At 36.6% G+C, this 20,457-nt stretch overlaps 2 protein-coding genes across 3 annotated transcripts in view; one reads left to right on the forward strand and one right to left on the reverse strand.

The window, feature by feature from the left end:
- RTN1 (reticulon 1) overlaps nucleotides 1–20,457 on the reverse strand; it is a 325,732-nt gene that overhangs the window by 219,638 nt on the left and 85,637 nt on the right. The window contains exons 1-2 of one of the 2 annotated variants that reach the window (XM_053673283.1): nucleotides 3,013–3,023; nucleotides 1,388–1,469 (exon numbers count right to left, since the gene is read on the reverse strand). In XM_053673283.1, the coding sequence (XP_053529258.1) occupies nucleotides 1,388–1,415 (28 nt within the window). In that variant the 5' untranslated portion in view covers nucleotides 1,416–1,469; nucleotides 3,013–3,023. Of the gene's footprint in view, nucleotides 1–1,387; nucleotides 1,470–3,012; nucleotides 3,101–20,457 lie in introns of those variants that run through there. The other variant, XM_053673284.1, reaches the window with a different exon arrangement.
- LRRC9 (leucine rich repeat containing 9) overlaps nucleotides 1–20,457 on the forward strand; it is a 103,491-nt gene that overhangs the window by 26,600 nt on the left and 56,434 nt on the right. Inside the window, exons 11-15 of the mRNA XM_037132383.2 lie at nucleotides 1,114–1,290; nucleotides 1,614–1,731; nucleotides 8,466–8,598; nucleotides 10,670–10,792; nucleotides 11,461–11,576. Of these exons, the coding sequence (XP_036988278.2) occupies nucleotides 1,114–1,290; nucleotides 1,614–1,731; nucleotides 8,466–8,598; nucleotides 10,670–10,792; nucleotides 11,461–11,576 (667 nt within the window). The remainder of the gene's footprint in view (nucleotides 1–1,113; nucleotides 1,291–1,613; nucleotides 1,732–8,465; nucleotides 8,599–10,669; nucleotides 10,793–11,460; nucleotides 11,577–20,457) is intronic.

The raw sequence follows: 20,457 nt of genomic DNA on the forward strand, positions 1-20,457 counted from the left end.
CACTTCTGTATCCTTAGTTATAGTTATTACAATAGTCCCACTGAGAGACCGGGGTGATTTGGAATACAGTAATCACAGTAGTGATAAAATTGGGTCATATTCAGGATATATACTAGTGAGAAAAAGAGGGGGCAGGGTTTATTCTGGATGTTTTAATCTCAGCTACTAGTTACATGGTGGTGCCATATATAGAAAACACTCAAGAGGAACAGGTTTAGGGGCAGGCGTTGGTCAGGCTAAGTTTGAGAGGTCTATTTATGTATGTGAGTGAATGTTTCAAGCAGGTAGTTGGATATATCCAGTGTAGGTATATCAGATATGTTGAGTAGAGATAGAGCCTAGAAATAAAGTATATGTATGTGTGTGTATGTATATATATATATATATAATATATACACATATACATATACACATATGTATAATTTTCATTACATATTGCTAGAGAACTGGGCATAGTATTCATGGAAATAAGAGGAGAGCCCCAGACTTATTCCCGGGGCAATCCAACATTCAGAAGTCTGTCAGCCCTGACAGCTGTGGCCCAGTTGGTTGGGCATCACTCTGTAGAGCAAACGCTGCTGCTCAATTCCCGATCAGGTTTGGTCCTGGGTTGATGCACATACGAGAGCCAACTGATCGGTGTTTCTCTCTCACACCCATGCTCCTCTTTCTCCCACCATGCTCCTCTCTCTAATAATAAATACATTCTAAAAAAGAAAGGAAAAAAAGCTCTGTCAGAAGGAAAAGCAGTAGCAAAGAAAACCATGAAGGAGCGGCCAAGAAGAAAACAAGAAACAGGTAGTGTCACTGAAGCCAAAGAGAAAGATCTCAGAAGTGCAGGACTGCTCACACAATATAAATACATCAGTCAGAATAAATACATCATTAATAAAAAGAACTGTTATTTTCATGTTTAAAAGTTTAGTATCTCTTTTATTGTTTGAATAAGTGTGCCCAGTTTGAACCGGCATAGATCTACTATATGACGATGTATGTTTTGGGGAAAAAAACACATAAAATGTGGGCTATAACTATTATCATCTGTAATTTTGTGTTCAACATTTTAAGGAAAATTTGTTCTTTTCTTTGTATATATTCTACATCCCTCCATAGGTTTAATTCCTGCTATGAATTAGTTCTATCACGTTTTTGCGCATGGGACTTCAGGACATATGGTATTACAGGAGTAAAAGTAAAACGTATCATCAAGGTTAACAACCGTATTCTGAGACTAAAATTTGAAGACAAATTCCAAAAGCTTTTGGACAATGAAGACATGCATGATTCAGAGTAAGAAGTTAAATGCCATAAGGAACATTTCTTAAGTCTGATTTTATTGTGTAAAAGTGTCTTTCTGTTTTAAAAGTTTACAATATTGAAAACATACCTTCTTGTAATGTTTCCTTTTCACGCATCTCCCTTGACCAGGACGACCTCCCAGATGGTCCACACTTGGGCTCCTTTTGAGGCTGAAGGGGAGTGGAGGGTTAATAATGACACTGGAACACCCAGTGTAATTGGGATATATATCCAGAGCAGGATATACAGCCTTCTTGTCTATGGCTAAGCTTTTTAAAAATCAGTTCTCAATATGTTATGTCTCTATTCTTAAGGAGCTATCAAAAGATGCTGGAATGCCTTTTTTATGTTTTTGATCCTGAAGTTACAATGAAGAAAAAGCATCTGCTACAAATAATTGAAAAAGGATTCAAAGACAATGAAACAACAAAGGTAGCATAAAATGTCATTCAGAATTAATGCTCTTTTCCTAACAAATGAAGTTCTGCCACTGGTTAAGCCTGGTTTGACCCTTAATCCCTTTAGCCATATGTGTATGTGGCAAGCCACTGTTTCACAAAAAGCTGAGTACTATCATAGGAAGTAGAGTACCCTCACTCTTTGGATTGTACAAGAATAAGTCTATTAATTTATGTGCATGGCTATTTAATCTTTCTGTACATCTTATTTTTTGTGCTGTGATCCCTTCATTGATGATCTTGAAATCTACTCTGATCTGTTTCCAACTCTTCAAGGTCTTCTCCATCATGAAAAAAAAATAAATTCACTTAAAACTGAGGTTCTTTCTAGCTATCATCCTATTTTTCTCTTTCCTGTTACTTCCGCCATTTCTTTGTGGTCTATATCATTGTCCCCATCTTGATGCTAACATTACTCCTGAGCTCCAATATATCACCAACCTTTCTCAGTCCTCAACCCTCTCGTTGAGGCAGCTGTAGCACCCTGGTATGGAGCAATGTGTCCTAACACTCTTCACATCATAGCACATAAAGGGAAAACTTTGCTGCATTTGAATCCTGCTTCCTTACTCATCAGCTATGGGACTTCACCTCCCTGCGCCTGTTTCTGCCTGTCTGTAAAGTGAAGATAGTAGTATCTACTTCACAGAGCTGTTAAGATTTAGTGAGATATGCATAACAAGGGGTTTTTTTGCATATCAATGTTCATAAACAGCATTACTGACAAGAGCAAAACAGTAGGGATGAACCAAATGTACATCAACAAATGAGTGGATAAACAAAATGTATATACATACAATGCAGTATTATTCAGCCATAAAAAGTAATGAAATTCTGATACATGCTACATCATAGATGAACCTTGAAAACATTGTTAATTGAAAGAAGCCAGACATAAACAGGTAAATACTATATGATTCCCCTTACATAAGGTACCTAGAATAGGCAAGTTGGTAGAGATAAAAACTAAAATAGAGCTTACTTAGGGGGTGGAGATGACAGAGTGATAGGAGTTATTGCTTAATGAGTACAGAGCTTCTATATGGGATGATGAAAGGTTCTGGAAAGAAACAGTGATGATGATTGCACAATATTGTGACTATACTTAATGCCAATGAGTATGTTCTTAAAAATGGTAGCTTTTACTATATTTTTCATCACAACAAATAAAAATCACATACACACACAAAAGCCTTCCAGCCACTCAGTGGAAAATGGACTGAAGGGAGTAGGAACAAATGACAAGGACACTCACTGTATGTAGGTGGTACGACAACAGCTCAGGACAGCAATGGTGGTGGCTTCAGGAGGGTAACATGCTGAGAATGTCCTCGCTGTAGTTTCTGGAAGAGAAGTGAGGAGGAGATGAGGAACAGAGGGTTTTAGAAGGCAGAGTGAAGTGCTCAGAGTCATTTCCTAGAACTGTGAGTCATCATGGCCATAGTGGGTAGGGGAAGGATGGGGCTAACGTTTCTCTGTCTTTTGTGCCTGCAAGACATTGTGCTCGTGCTTTAACTTCTGCATCTCCTAAAGGAGAAGCAGTATCTCTAATCTTCCCAACAGCCTTCTGCAGTGCTCTCTCCAGTACAGTAGCCACTACCCACAATGAGCATTTGAAACATGAACAGTCAGAATTGAGATGTGCTCTTAAGTTTAAAATGTAAACCAGTTTTTGAAGACATGGTACAGAAAACAGAACTGTAATTTCTTATATTGATTACATATTGAAATAATATTTTAGAAATATTTATTAAGTAAAATGCATTATTAAAATTTATCAAAATGGTTCTTGGACGAGTTCCTACCACATAAGACATTTTTAATAAAATTTACCATTATTGTATGAAACATTTAATACTATTACTCCTTTTTCCTTTTTGAAACTCTCCTTTGGCATCCCTGATATTACACTATTGTCATCCTCTTATTACTGTGATTGTCTTCGTTTCCTTTTTGTTCCTCATCTTGCTTCAAAACATGAGACTATCTGAAGGTTAAATTTTACTAATCTGCTCTTCTTTCTACATCTACCATCAATTACTCTCATTGTTAAGATCTTAGAAATGGGGGACATAATTGACTAGAAAAATCACTGCGTAGCATGTACCTCAGATAAGCTAGATTTCTATGCTATGATGTGCACTCAATAAGTAAAGATAGATATATATGTTCTGCATCATTTAAGAAATGTGATCTGATTAAAAAGATGAGCTGTGTACTCAATTTAAAAGGATTTGGCTTAGTTTGACAGTAGCTGGCTGGGGCAGAGGGCTGGCTGGTGTGAGGAAGATCAAAAATACAGTCTTTCATACCAAGCACATGGTCAATAGCCATAGAGAGTATCATTTATTCTATTTTGGCTTTCTCCAAAATGTACATTCTCAACTGGCCCATCTCCAGATTTTCTGTTCTGGTACCCAGAACTGCCATTGCCACGTTATCTTAATAAGCTGCTTTATCGTCTTGTACACTATGTCTAAAACAAGCTTTTGATCTTTTGCTCATAAGCAACTCCCAGTCTTCTTTCTGTATTTCTAACAGTGATGTCATTCCCTCCACTGACCAGGTTCAAAACTTTGGAATTGTGTTTGACCTCTCCCTCTTCCATTATCCCTGTATCTATCTAATCACTTGCCATTTTAGGTATTCGTCCTTTAACTGTTTAACTTGCATTGCTCCTTTGTCTCCCTTTGCCATTGTCTGCCACCACTTAGAACATTCCTTCTAATCTTTGCCAGTAGTTTACTAATAGACAACCCTACTCTGCCCTGCTCTACTCATTCCACTTTTCACAACACAGAAAATCAATCTCTCCTAAAACATTATTTTCATAGTGCGCATTGAGAAACCTTCTACAGCTTCCCATTATCTTCAGTAAAGAAGTCCAAATTCCTCTGTCTGGCATTTAAGGCCTAGCTCCCTATTACCAGAAGCACCAAATGTCACAAATGAAGTATCTACTTTACACTTGTGATTCTCTTGAACACATCTCAGTGCCACCCTTCAATGAAATGCTTTTTCCTACTTCTCTATGGAAAACATTCTTTAAAATTCAGCTCAAGGACTTCTTCCTCTGTGAAGCCTTTCCTGAATTCCCAAAGAGTAGAAGCCCTTTGACTTAGCCCTCTTACTTAGATTTATCAAAAAGTCAATTAAAATGGACAACTATAAACAAATGACTTAAAGAACAACTTTACTATAACTTGAAGCATATAAACTTACATTAAGATGTTTTGTTGTATAAGGCCAAAGCCTTTGAGTATGAGGTTGGAACTCTAGGGTAGGTAGTCTTCCTTCCATCAGCCATGAGCATATTACATATTAGTTTCACTGTCTTTAAAATTGAGCATGAACTTAAAGATTCTTGCAAAGTGAAGAATCCGTCTATAGTTTTAGTTTGCATGACCCTCCCTGTGAACAACAAAATTTTGCATTTATTTCACCTACACATGCTTTGACAAGAATATTTAATGCTTAGCCTCCATGGAATCTTACCAAAGCTTTCCACTTAGTGTTCACAGAAACAACTCTCAATCTTTCTTATATTTCATTGCTTTATATAATGTGCATGATTTCAATTACAAATACAACCAGTATAAATACATTTAGGAACAAAATTAACTGACTTTTAATAGCATACAGTATGACTGGGTGGAATTAGAAGTACATCAGTATTTTTAAAAGTACCATCTTTTTAAAAGTACCTATAACCCACACAGTGGGTTATAGACAGAATGGAAAATATTGATTAATGGTGTGAATCAGTTAAGTGTAAGTTAATTAAGTGGCAATCAATTGGGAATTTTTACTGTACCTCATTTGTTATACTGCAACATAATCATTTCTCTGCCTTTCTCCAGAGGTCCTTGAGGGCAGGGACTTTGTTTTTAGATTCTTAGTTGAAGTCTGATGAATGAAAGATGGATAGCTGGACAGATGCATGAATGGCAATCACATCTATTGCTATACCTTCATATGTTTTCTTCATTTTAAAAATCCTTTCCTCTATCAGGTTTCTGATTATTGGAATTATGTCTAATCCTCAAAAAACCTAGCCATGCTCCCATCACCTCTACAAAATCCTTTTTAACCACTTTAGTTAAAAAAGGTTATCTTATTTGACACATCATGGGATGCCCTGTATTTTTTATTACTGGGTGCAGTGTCCATCTTCCCCTCTCTTATTTGAGGGCCAGGACCATGCTGTATCTTCACAATGCCATACAAATGGCTTGCATCTAATGGCTATTTAGAGACATTGCCTGGAAATCTAAGAAGCTCATATACTTACCAGGATGTGGAATTTGTGGTTATATGAGCCACATTTCAATATGTTTTTTAGAAAAAAACCTCTTTGGACAACAGGTTTCAATAAGAAAAATATATAGGCAATTTAACATTTATAGAAAAGAGATATTTATAGATAACTTGTCTACTAATATTAAACTAATAATAATTTCAAGCATGACTTAATGTCAGGGAGAAGTAGAACTGAGTTCAAATTATGACCTTGTAATTCTACTTCTGTGTTTGGATATATACAGATCATATAATCTCTCCTAGCTCTAGTTTCTTGATTGCTAAAACTAGAAGTTTTTGTTGCTTTTTTGTTGCTTTTTTGAGCTGCTTTCACAAGTAGTATAAATATTTCTGATAAAACACTTGGAAGAAATAAATCTAGTTACAAGGCAAAGTAAGATTTCCACACATTAGCACAAGATGGTTCTAGAAAACAATGTAAATTATTAGACTAGATATATTATTAGAAAAAGAGAGAAGTTCCAACTAAGATGGAGGGATAGGTAGAAACCCTTCATTTCCTCGCACAACCAAAAGGAGGACAATAACCAATCTAAAAATAATAAACAACCAGAAGGGTCAGAAAATAAAACTGCCTGGAACTCTAACAACCAAGGAATTAAAGAAAAATTCACCCAAACCCACAGCACCACAGCACAGCAAAGAGGGTTGTCTCACCCTGGTGAATACCTAAAGCCCCACCCCCTTACAACATAACAGGTGCACCAAGACAAATATGGCCTAAATGAAAGAACACATCAAAACTCCAGAAAAAGAGCCAAGTGACAAGGAGGTAGCCAAAGTATCTGATGCAGAGTTCAAAACACTGGTAATCAGAATGCTCACAGAACTGATTGAGCTTGGTTGCAAAATGAAAGAACAGATGAAGGCTACCCAAAGTGAAATAAAGCAAAATATACAGGGAACCAACAGTGAAGGGAAGGAAACTGGGAGTCAAATCAACAATTTGGAAGAAAGGAAGAATCAAACCTTTTGTTTGTTGTTCCTTTTTTGTTCCTTTTCAAACAAAAGGAAGAAATAAACATCCAACCAGAAAAAAATGAAGAAACAAGAATTCAAAAAAAATGAGGAGAGGCTTAGGAACCTCTGGGACAACGTTAAACATTCCAATTTCTGAATCATAGGGGTGTCAGAAAAAGAAGAACAAGAGCAAGAAGTTGAAAACTTATTTGAACAAATAATGAAGGAAAACTTCCCCAATTTGGAGAAGGAAACGGACTGACAGGAGGTCCAGGAAGCCCAGAGAGTCCCAAAGAAACTGGACCCAAAGAGGAACACACCAAGGCACATCATCATTAACTTACCCAAGATTAAAGACAAAGAGAAAATCTTAAAAGCCACAATAGGAAAGGAGACAGTTACCTACAAAGGAGGTAACTGTCCCATAAGACTTTCAGCTGATTTCTCAAAGGAGAAAACTTGCAAGCAAGAAGGAGCTGGAAAGAAGTATTCCAAGTCAAGAAAGGCAAGGACCTATATCCAAGATTACAGCAAAGCTATCATTTAGAATGGAAGGGCAGATAAAGTGCTTCCCAGATAAGATAAAGTTAAAGTAGTTCATTATTACTAAGCCCTTGTTATATGAAATGTTAAATGAACTTACCTAAGAAATAGAAGATCAAAAACATGAACAGTAAAATGACAACAAACTTATAGCTATCAACATCTGAACCTAAAGAAAAAAGAAAAAACTAAGCAAACAACTAGAACAGGAATAGAATCAGAGAAATGCACATCACATGGAGGGTTTTTGGTGGGGAGGTGGAGGGGAAGAATAGAGGAAGAGAAAGGTACAGGGAATAAGAAGCAGAATTGGTAGGCATAAAATAGACAAGGAGAGGTTAAAAATGGCATAGGAAATGGAGAAGCCAAAGAATTCCTATGTACAACCTATGAACATGAACTAAATGTGGGGACAGGGATTTGGAGGGTTGGGAGGTGCAGGGTGGAGGGGAATAAAGGGGGGAAATTGGGAAAACTGTAATAGCATAATCAATAAAATATACTTTAAAATATGTATAAGAACCTTCACTAATGTAATATCTCATTTCCACAGGATTTTCTTTTTGGACTATGCACCGTTGCCAGTGGGGTATCATTGCATACGGGTAAAGCTATTGTTCTTGCACCACACAGCATTGTCAGTCTTGACTCTGGCTGCTTTTACGAAAACAAATATTGTTTTGTATCATTTTTCATAAACCTCTTTAAAATACATCATATAAATGGCTTTACCGAATGAAGTTGTATGTAAAGGTTATCTACTTCTTTTTCACTGAATCTGGTCTGTGTTTTCTTAGCCCAGACATATAAACATAAAATAGTAAGCCAATGGTACTGAAGTATTGTCAATTTTGTAAAAATACTGATTTCAGCTTTTCATTACAGCTGCCTCTCAGAAAGGAAGCTGTTATTCTTACTAACAGTCTAAGTATATGTGAGTGTCCCAGGATTGAATTTCTACAGCAGAAGTACAAGGATGAGAAGATACACTCCTTCGAACATGAGCTCTTTAGACATGGTAATACGAATATACACTATTTCTGAACTTTAAGCTCTAAACCTTCAAATTCATTATTTTCATAACATTTTTGATACTTGGTTTTATCAACCTGGGAGATTTTCTGAAACCCATTTTATTTAGTATTTACCAGTGTAGTGATACATGCCTTTGTGACCCAGCACTTTAGGTGGGTTGTTTACTCATATTTAATGCAACTTATATGATATGAACACTTTTTGTAGTCTGCTTTTGTTCATTGTGTCCTAAAGTAAATAAACTTTATATATACATCCATATATATATATACACACATACATATAAATAAATATATATTATACCAACACACCCCACACAATCCAAATTCATAGGAGAGAGGAAACAGAACTTGGCCCATTTATGCAATAATCACAATGTAGAGCACTCAGGAAGGCAGGCCTTATTTGTCCTTCGTTATCAAATACTTTGCACAGCCTGCTTTTGTTCATTGTGTACTAATATAAATAAACTTCATTTAGAAAATCTGGTTATAAATCCAAAATCAGCTGAAGACCCATTGTGAAGTATATGGACTGCTTTGTAAGTTGCCTTTTGAAAAATGAACTTTTGGTATTTTATTTATTTTGTCATCAGTACTTTATATATATAGGTGCATATATATCTATATGCATCTTGAATATATAGAAACAAAAGTATATAACCCAGTTTGTAGGACAGTTCTAGAAGAGGTTCCCTCATACCTACAGATTGGGAAAAGACCAGCTCATCATGTCCTCTCTTGCCTCACCCTCCTCCACTGTATATTCTTCAGTTCCACCAGTATTGAATGCTTACTGTGTGTTAGGCACTTGGTGGGGACAGGGATAGTCAATGCAAACTAGACAGTTTCTCCTTACACAACACTGATAATTGTGTAAATAAACTCAAAATTACAATGATCACAAGTGCTACAAAGATGAAATATTAATGTATATAGTACCAAAAAATATACAATGAGAATTGATCAGGTCAGGGAGCAAGGGACATCTATTCTTGGGTCTTAACTATCCATCTACTGAAGATTAAGTTGTCAGAAGTTTGGTTAACTTACCTATCAGAATGATATTCTAGGTTCCAGACCATAGCCTTGCTAAGATATCTATGTGTGTTTTGCAGTCTTTCATTGAGTTAAAAACCAGAAAATTGAGCAGATTGTTGAATTGAGAAAGAACTCACTATGAAAAAACTATTTACTTCTTTTTTCTTATTCTTCTCCATTCCTACCCTAAGAAACACCTATAGTATTTTTCTATATCCTTCTGGAATATGCTTTCCAAAGCAATTACCATATTTTGCTATGTTTGATGTGCACTTTTTTGCCCATACTTTTGAGGGGAAAAAAAGCATGAGCATTACACATGGGTATAATGATTACATAGTATGAGTATAATAATGGGTATAATAACCCCAAGTATAATGCACACCAAAAAATGGATGAGTATTATACATAGCAAAATACAGCAGTTTCTACCAAATAATATTTTATAATTTTTAGTTTTTTAAAAAGTCATCTGAATATTTTAAGCATAGTGATTACAAGTTACTCTGTAGGATTCAGTGACTCCTGCAGATCCTTAGGATTTAGTGACTCTCTTGAGATTCTCTAAAGGGTCTCTAAGACCTAAAGGGAAAATAAATGTTCATCCATTCAGTAGACATTTACTGAGCGGCTCCTCTGCTCTAAGCCACATGCTAGGTGCTAATAACAGAGTTGAATTTTTATAACAGTTACCGATAAGCTCAACAGATTTCTTATTTTAAATTACTTAACAAAAAACATTACTAAATTACTGGGTTCTTTCTTTCCTTTTCTGTAAAGCTTTGCTTGATATAATCACAGGGACCCCCTTTTCCAACCATTTCACTTATTCAACAAGTATTTATTGAGCTTCTATTTCGAATCGATGTGCTCCATGCTATCCAGTGGCAACAAGACAGCCAGGATCTCTGCCTTTACAGAACATATGGTCAAATGTGCGGCCAATAGACTTGGTGATATTGGAAAATTACTAAAATGAATTATTGTTAAAAATGATTTGTTTTTTCAACTTAGGCATCCTCCTTGTTACAAAGGTTTTCCTTGGCCAGAGTGTTCAGGCTCGTGAGCAAGAATCCATCAGTCAAGCCAACTATTCAATGGTTAATTCAGTGTTCATTCCTCGAAAATATTTACTAAGTATGTCTGCCATAATGAGTAATGTGCTTTCATCTTTCTGAATACAACATGTTTGTATTTAATACATGTGCTTACAATTTAACCCCTACTTAAAGTAGTTGTAAACTTTTCTCCAAAAATGTTCCTAGCTACTAATGAGCTTCCATTTTTCTATCCCCTACTTCAATGTGATTTATATGTGAGTATAGATGTTTTATTCTGTAAAATTTTATATTTTACATAAACATAATCTCATATATGTATTATGTATGATATATAATACATATTTCAAAGATAAAAGCCCACCCATCTTTTAACAACAAAGGTTTTACAGTAATACATGTCAAAGCTATGTGTGCTTATTCATTCTATGAATTAAACAAATCAAATATACCCCCCCCAAAAAAAAACTATGTGGCCACATATTGAATAGAAAAGTGAAAAAGTATGAAAAGGGAAATAATATGAATAAAAGTAAACCTTACTAGTCTATGTAGTAAAAGAGTGACTAGTAAATATTTATAGAATTAACAAACTGTCTAGGGAGTGTGGAAAGATACTGAGAAAAAACACTAACAATAGTTGGAACTTACTGAACCTGTTTATTAATCTATGTAAGAATGAAAAAAGTATCTTATGATTTTAAAGAGTGTTTGTCGTGCCTGGTTTTGTTTTTGATTTTACTCTAGATTCTACAGCGGGACAAAGAAACTGTGATTGCAGCTTTCGGCAGTACAAGTGGTTTGTCTTTGATCATGACCTTGTTTTGCCAGAGTACATCGTTGAGATTGAATACATGACAGTGGTATGAATGTACTTTTTTTTTCTTTTTTCTTATTTATTTATTTATTTATTTTAATTTTATTTAGTTATTTTTCAAGTAGAGTTTTTTTGTCTATTTCTTCCATCCCAGCCCCCCCACGCCCCGTGCTCCCCACCTCCCTCCCATTTCCACCCCCCTTAGTTCTCGTCCCTGTGTCCTTCATATTTGTTCCTCCAAATCCCTCCCATTTTTTCCCCTTAAATTCCCTTCCCTCTCCCTCTGGTCCCTGTCCCCTTGTTCTCTATTTCAGTGTCTTTGCTTTTTATTCTGCTTGCTTGTTTTGTTGTTTAGCTTCCTGTTAAAGGTGAGATCATATGGTATTTGTCTTTCAACACCTGGCCTATTTCACTCAGCATAATGCTTTCCAGTTCCATCCATGTTGTTGGCAAAGGGTAGGAGCTCCTTCTTTCTCTCTGCTGCATAGAATTCTACTGTGTATATGAACCACAATTTTTTGATCCATTCATTTACTGACGGGCACCTAGGTTGCTTCCAACTCTTGGCTATTGTAAATTGTGCTGCTATGAACATTGTGGTGCATAGGTTCTTTGATATCGATGTTTTAGGATTCTTAGGATATAATCCTAGCAGTGGAATTGCTGGGTCAAAAGGCAGGTTGATTTTTATTTTTATGAGAAAATTCTGTACTGTTTTCCATAATGGTTGTACCAGTCTGCAATCCCAACAACAGTGAACTAAGGACCCCTTTTCCCCACAACCTCTCCAACATTTGTTGTTTATTGCTTTGTTTATGATAGCCATCCTGACTGGTGTAAAGTGGTATCTCATTGTGGTTTTAATTTGCATCTCTCTGATAGCTAACGATATTGAGCATCTCTTCATGTGCCTCTGGATCTTCTGTATGTCCTCCTTGGAGAAGTGCCTGTTCAAGTCCTTTTCCCATTTTTTAATTGGGTTAGATGTCTTCTTAGAGTGGAGTCGTGTAAGTTCTTTGTATATTTTGGAGATTAAACCTTTGTCTGAGGTATCATTGGCAAATATGTTTTCCCATACAGTTGGTTGTCTTTTTAATTTAATACTGTTTTCTTTAGCTACACAGAAGCTTTTTATTTTGATGAGATCCCATTTGTTTATTCTTTCCTTTATATTCCTTGCTCTAGGGGACACATCAGTAAAAATGTTGCTGTGTGAAATATCTGAGATTTTCTTGTTGATGTTCTCCTCTAGGACTTTAATGGTGTCATGGCTTATATTTAAGTCTTTTATCCACCTTAAATTTATTTTGGTATATGGTGTAAGTTGGTGCTCAAGTTTCATTTTTTTGCATGTAGCTGTCCAGTTCTCCCAACACCATTTGTTGAAGAGGCTATCTTTACTCCATTTTATGTTACTGCCCCCTTTGTCGAATATTAATTGACTGTAGAGAGTTGGGTTGATTTCTGGGCTCTCTGTTCTGTTCCATTGGTCTGTGTGCCTGTTTTTATGCCAGTACCAGGCTGTTTTGATTACAGTGGCCTTGTAATACAGTTTGATATCAGGTATTGTGATCCCTCCTACTTTGTTCTTCTTTCTCAAAAGTGCAGCTGCTATTTGGGGTCATTTATGGTTCCATATAAATTTTTGAAGTGTTTGTTCTATGTCTGTGAAATATGCCATTGGTACTTTAATAGGTATTGCATTGAATCTGTGTATTGCTTTGGGTACTATGGACATTTTGATGAGGTTAATTCTTCCAATCCATGAACAAGGTATATGTTTCTATTTGTTTGTGTCTTCCCTGATTTCTTTCTTCAGTGCTGTGTAGTTTTCTGCATACAGGTCTTTTACCTCCTTGGTTAGGTTTATTCCCAGATATTTTATTTTTCTTTTTGCTATATCTAATGGAATTTTTTTCTTGATTACTGCTTCTGCTGATTCACTGTTAGTATACAAAAATGCCTTCGATTTCTGGATATTGACTTTGTATCCTGCTGTTTTGCCAAATTCATTAATTAGTTTGAGCAGTGTTTTGGTAGAGTCTACAGGATTTTCCATGTACACTATCATGTCATCTGCAAACAGTGATGGTTTTGTTTCCTGCTTTCCTATTTGGATGCCTTTTATTTCCTTTTCTTGCCTGATTGCTGTGGCCAAAACTTCCAAAACTATATTGAATAGAAGTGGTGAAAGTGGACAACCTTGTCTTGTTCCTGATCTTAGTGGGAAAGATTTTAGTTTTTGCCCATTGAGTATGATGTTGGCTGTAGGTCTCTCATATATGGCCTTTATTATGTTGAGGAATGCTCCCTCTAGTCCCACTTTGCTGAGTGTTTTTATCATAAATGGGTGTTGTACCTTATCAAAAGCTTTTTCCAAGTCTATTGATATGATCATGTGGTTTTTGTCTTTGCTTTTGTTTATGTGATGTATTACATTTACTGATTTACGAATGTTGAACCATCCTTGCATCCCTGGGATGAATCCCACTTGGTCATGGTGTATGATCTTTTTGATATATTGTTGGATGCGATTTACCAATATTTTGTTGAGAATTTTAGCGTCTATGTTCATCAGCGATATTGGCCTGAAGTTCTCTTTCTTTGATGTGTCTCTATCTGGTTTTGGAATTAGGATGATGCTGGCTTCATAAAAAGAATTTGGAAGTTTTCCATCCTTCTGGATTTTTTGGAATAGTCTGTGAAGAATAGGGGTTAGCTCTTCTTTAAATGCTTTGTAGAATTCTCCTGTGAAACCATCTGGTCCAGGGCTTTTGTGTGATGGGAGTTTTTTGATTACTGTTTCCATTTCTTTTGCTGTTATTGGTGTGTTCAGATTTTCTGTTTCTTTTTCATTGAGTTTTGGAAGATTATATTTTTCTAGAAATGTGTCCATTTCCCCTAGGTTTTCAAATTTCTTGGAATGCAGTTCTTCATAGTAATTTCTTACGATCCCTTCTATTTCTGTGGTATCAGTTGTAATCTCTCCTCTTTCATTTCTGATTGTGTTTGAGTCCTCTCTCTTCTTTTCTTGATGAGCCTACTTAAAGGCTTGTCTATTTTGTTTATCTTTTCAAAGAACCCACTCCTGGATTCACTGATCCTTAGGATTGTGCTTTTAGTCTCTATGTCATTTAGTTCTGCTCTAATCTTGGTTATTTCCTTCCTTCTGTTTGCTCTGGGCTGTCTTTGTTGTTGTTCCTCAAGTTCTTGCAGGCATAGGGTTAAGTTGTTTATTTGAAATGTTTCTGTCTTCTTTAGGTAGGCCTGTATTGCTATAAACTTCCCTCTCAGGACTGCCTTCGCTGTGTCCCATAAGTTTTGGGTTGTTGTGAGTTCGTTTTCATTTGTTTCCAGAAACGTTTTGATTTCTTCCCTAATTTCATTCTCGACCCATTCGTTGTTTAATAGCATACCATTCAGTCTCCATGATTTTGGGTGCTTTGGGTTTTTTCCTTTGGGGTTGGTTTCCAATTTCAGTCCCTTGTGGTCAGAGAAAATGCTTGGTATGATTTCAATTTTCTTGAATTTGTTGAGGCTCGTTTTGTGTCCTATCATGTAGTCTATTTTTGAAAATGTTCCATGTGCATATGAAAAGAATGTGTATTTAGCTTCTTTGGGATGAAGGGCTCTATATCAGCTAAGTCCATTTCCTTTAGGGTGTTGTTTAATGCTGCAATATCTTTGTTGATATTTTGTTTGGAAGATCTGTCCATTTTTGACAGTGGGGTGTTAAAATCCCCTACTATAATTGTGTTGCTCTCTGTATCTTTCTTGAAGTCCTCTAAGATTTTCTTGATATATTTGGGTGCTCCTATGTTTGGTGCATATATATTTACGATGTTAATGTCTTCTTGGTGGATTCTTCCCTTGAGTATAATGAAGTGACCTTCTGGGTCTCTCTTTATGGCCCTCTTTTTGAAGTCTATTTTGTCTGATATGAGAATTGCTACCCCAGCTTTTTTTTCTTGTCTGTTTGCTTGGTAAATTTGTTTCCAGCCTTTCACTTTTAGTCTGTGATGGTCTTTTGTCCTGAGGTGGGTCTCTTGTAGGCAGCATATGTGAGGGTCATGCTTTCTTATCCATTCAGCTATTCTGTGTCTTTTGATTGGAGCATTTAATCCATTTACATTTAAGGTTATTATTGATAGGTACTTATTCATTGCCATTTTTGTACCTGTGTTCCTCTCTGTCTCTTACTTTTCCTTCCTTTCCTTAAAGCAGTCCTTTTAGTATTTCTTGTAGGACTAGTTTTGTGGAGGCATATTCTTCTAGACTTCTTTTGTCTTGGAAGCTCTTTATTTGGCCTTCTATCTTGATTGAGAGCCTTGCTGGATAAAGTAGCCTTGGTTGTAGGCCTCTGGTTCTCATTACTTGGAATATTTCTTGCCATTCTCTTCTTGCTCGGAGTGTTTCCATTGAGAAGTCAGTAGCTAACCTTCTTGGGGCTCCCTTGTATGTTACTTCTTTTTTCTCCCTTGCTGCCTTTAAGATTCTCTCTTTGTCTTGGAATTTTGCCATTTTGATGATGATGTGTCTTGAAGTGGGCCTCCTTGGGTTCCTCTTGATTGAGACTCTCTGTGATTTCTGGATTTGTGTGACTTTTTCTCTCATCAAATTGGGGAAATTTTCTCTCATTACTCTTTCAAATATGTTTTCTATCCCTTATTCTTCTTCTTCTCCTTCTGGTATCCCTATTATTCGGATATTATTACGTTTCATATTGTCTTGTATTTCTCTTAATCCCTCTTCATTCTTTCTGAGTTTCTTTTCATTTTCCTGCTCTTTCTGTGAGATGCTTTCTACTTTGTCCTCCAACTCGCTAATCCGATCCTCTGCCTCATCAATTCTACTTTTGAAACCTTCTACTGTGTTCTTCAATTCATAAATTTTATTCTTCATTTCCTCTTGTCCCTTGCTGATAGTTTCTATTTCCTTTTTCATGTTGATATAGTTTGTGGTGAGATCATTATAGCTCCCCTGTAGTTTCTGGTAGCTCATTGTGAGCTCTTTGAATTTCGTGATAACCAGTGCTTTGAATTCACTATCTGATAGTTGATTAGCCTCTATTTCATCTAACATTCTATCTGAAGCTTCTGCTTTTTCTTTCATTTGGGGATTGTTTCTTTGTCTTCCCATTGTTTGCAAGACTCTTCTTGTTAGCCTCAGCTTCTAAAATTGATCAGTTCTGACTCCCTGGGTTTATGTTGTGAACTTCTGTGGTATAATACCTGTGAATTTCAGTGGTGCACACTCCTTCAGGTATCTTGATGTTCTCTATTTCCACCTACTCCTTTTATTGTGTATGTGTAATCAGTTGGAGGGGGAGGCAAAATGGTTTATGCCAGCAGAAGAGTTTTTTATGATATTTACAGTCACAGCCGGTAGAGAGGAGATAGGCAATCTTTAGGCTATAAATAGTGTTAACCATATTCTTCAGCCCAACTTGCCACTTTTCCAAAGGATGGGTCAAACATAAGCCTCTTGTTGGGGAGGGAAGTCTTGTTAGTTGGAACTAGAAAGCAGTGAGGTTGCAGATGGTCAGATTTTGAGGTAAGGTGAGTGTAAGGAACAGTAAATAGGTGTCGTGTGTGAGCAAATAGAGTTAAGCACTACAGTAATAGAATTCAGGGACCTGTACAATGGGCTAAGATCCGGGAGATGTGTTGTGAAGTATTTACTGTTGTATAGATCAGCTATTATTTACACTAATATTAGCGCAGCACTCATATAACAAACTCTATGTGATCTGTCTGAGTAGGGATTATAGAGCTTTAGGTAGTGTGCTAAAGGAAAACAAGTGTCGTGGAGTATAGAGGATTAGCAAAGCATTGTGGAGGAAAGAACAGGGGAAGCCTGTCTAATAATACAATATAACTACTCAAGACTGAGAAGCCTATACAGAAAGAGGAGGAATACAGAGATACTATTAAAATATAAAAGAAGTGAGAATAATGAAAAAATGCAATACCTCATGGCTTCTCTGCTATAGGAAAGTGAAATTTGTCTCTCTGTCTCTAGTGTTGAGATGCCCCCTCTTTGGGTCCCATTCTGGTGCTTTCACAGTTCCTAGTTTTTTGTGTCTCTTGTGGGTAAAAGAAAACGAAGCAACAAACAAACAAACAAAAAGGCAGGAGAAGGGAGGCGAAAGCGATGAGTTTAAGAGGAAAGGAAGAAGGACTAAAACAGGGAAAAAGAAAGGAGAGGAACAAAGTATAGAAAGATAAAGCAGTAATAAAATTAAAAAATATATAAGATTACTAAACAAACGCACAAAAAAGTTACTAAAAAAGGGGGGGAACCCCCCCAAAAAACAAACAACAAAAAACAATAACAACAATAGAGAAACCCTTCCCTTGTTGGTTTCGAACTGTCCAGACTGGTTTTTCTGGTTGCAGCAGGATCTCTCTGTGGGCTGGGATGCCCGTGCAAGTGCGCGCACCAACCAGGCAACCAGATTGGGGTGTGGGTGCCTGCACACTCGCCAAGCTGCTTGGGTCCCACAGGTTCTGGTAGGGTCCTTCCCAGTCCTGTGGCCACTTCTATGCCTGTGCACACTGGCCAGGTGAAACTGGCAGGGCGCTTCCCAGTCCTGTGGTAGGGCCCCAAATGCCTCCGCTTTCCCCCTGGCTTGCTGCAAGGCTGGGTGGGAAGCAAAAGAAGCCCTGGCAAAAGAACCCCTCAGTCCACTTTCAAAAAAAAGCCTGCCTGCCTCTCAGCCTGCTGCCAGACAGCCTGCCTCTCAGTCCAGCCCAGTACCCAGCCAGACCAGTGAGGCCAATGCGTCTCTCAATTCTCCCAGGCTTACGACCACAGAGTCTGCAGTTGAACAGGGCCCTGTGTCTTTGTAACCCTCCCTGTTAATGCAAGCAGGCAAGCAGACAGGTCTCTGCCCGGTGTTGTCCAGTTTTGCTTATACGGGGAGCGGGAAAGCTGCTGGCCCGCGCTGGTGGCCACTGGGGCCGCTTGGTGCCAAGGCTCCTGTGGCAGACACCTCTGGTGTTGGTCTCAGACTGATGGCTCTGGACCCTGGCTGTAGAGGCAGCACCGGGGCCACCTGGCCGGGGGAGCCAGCCCCCACCGCTGCTTTGTCTTTACTCCGGTCCCTGAGACCCCACTGATCTGCCGCTTTCTGGTGTTTCAGCATCCATCACAATCTCTGTTCTTTTAATTTCACAAATGCTGGATAACTGATGGATTAGTGTGCTGCTTCTCTATAGATCTGCCAGGATTTTCACCCACAAGTACGGGAGCTAGAATCTGCTCCATCCTACTCCGTCGCCATCTTCCCCCAATCTCTGAATGTACTTTTAAAACTAGAATGCCTTTAATGAGAACAGAACATTAATTTGAAGTCTAACAATGTTGTCAATACTATTTTACATGTGTATATATTTGTATATATTCTCAAATTTAAAAGCAAATCATTGTGACACCTAAATATTTTAATTATGCAAATATATTACATGAGTAATATACGGCTATAGTCTCACTGGAAAAGATTTAAGCTAAATTGCAGCATATAGAATAAACATGAAAATCTGTTTTCACTTTAACCCCACTGCCACTTCCTTTCATGAAGGCGTCCACTGTTAACAGCTTTGTAGGTTTGCTTTTGAACTTTTTCTATGTGTTTACATGTATAAAAACATAACATTTTACACTGTAGAATCAAGTTCTCAGTATTCTGTGATAATTTTTACCTTTATCAATATGTTTTGGGCATATTTTTCACTTCAGTACATGTTGATGTATACTTCATTTTTGGTAGCTGCATACTATTCAGTAATACTCTGATTTATCTGATTTCCCTAATGATGAAACATACAGGTTGTTTTTGGTTTTATTTCTATTTTAAACAACATTTCAGTGAACAACACTGTGGATGCATCTTTATACAGATATGGAAGTTTCTCTGCAGTATGGATTTGTAGAAGAATTTGTATAGTCAAAGGGTATATGCATTTTCTTTTTTTTAAGTCTAATTTTTATTCTGGAATGTAAGGCTCTTTTTAATTAAAGAACAGTTCACATGCAATATTTTATAACTTTCCACTGTATAACAGTGAGATTTCACATTTATACACCTTACAAAGTGGTCACCACAAAAAGTCCTCCATCCATCTGTCACTGTACAAAGTTATTGTGATATTATTGACCTTATTCCCTATGCTGTACTTTACATCCTTGTGACTTATTTGTAAGTTCATACCTCTTAATACCCAATCCCCTTCACCTTTTTGCCCCTACCTTCACCACCCAACCCTCTGTTTCAATTTTGATAGGTTTTGCCAGCACTCTTCACAAAGGTTTTACCATTTTACAAATTTCTAACAATGTATGATAGTGTTGTTTCTTTGCCTCTTTCAATACAAGATATCATCAATCTTTCACTCCTCACTCTGATATGCAAAAAAGTGATATTTTGTTCTTTCATGTTATGGATTATTTATAGTCTTATAAATCATGTTTTATATCCTTTGACCATTTTTATTGGATTCTATGTTTTTTACACTGATTGGAAAAATTCTTATGTGCATTCTGGATATTAATCTTTTATCGTGTCTATATGTTGCAAATATTTTCTGTCACTTGTCTTTTAATTTTATTTGTAGCAAAAAAAACTTGTAATTTTAATTTGTAATTTACACATTAATTTTTAAGAATTCAGAGTTTTCTTTCTTTTCCAGTATTGATTCTGGATTTTATGTCTCATTTCAGAAGACTTATATAAATATCTATTGTCTTCCAAATCTTATATAGGTTGTTCTAAAACTTTTAGCTTTTTAGTTCTACATAAAAATTGTTTTATATGGTGTAAGGTTGGTAGAGTGATCAAATATTTTCTTAAAAATAAATAGCTATTTTATAAGTATCATCTTTTCTGCTCCACTTTAAAATACAATCTTTATTGTTAAAATTATTTT

The sequence above is a fragment of the Artibeus jamaicensis genome, unplaced genomic scaffold (genome assembly GCF_021234435.1).
Source record: "Artibeus jamaicensis isolate MK-2021 breed Jamaican fruit bat unplaced genomic scaffold, CSHL_Jam_final contig_851, whole genome shotgun sequence".
In the NCBI taxonomy this organism is placed as follows: Eukaryota; Metazoa; Chordata; class Mammalia; order Chiroptera; family Phyllostomidae; genus Artibeus; species Artibeus jamaicensis.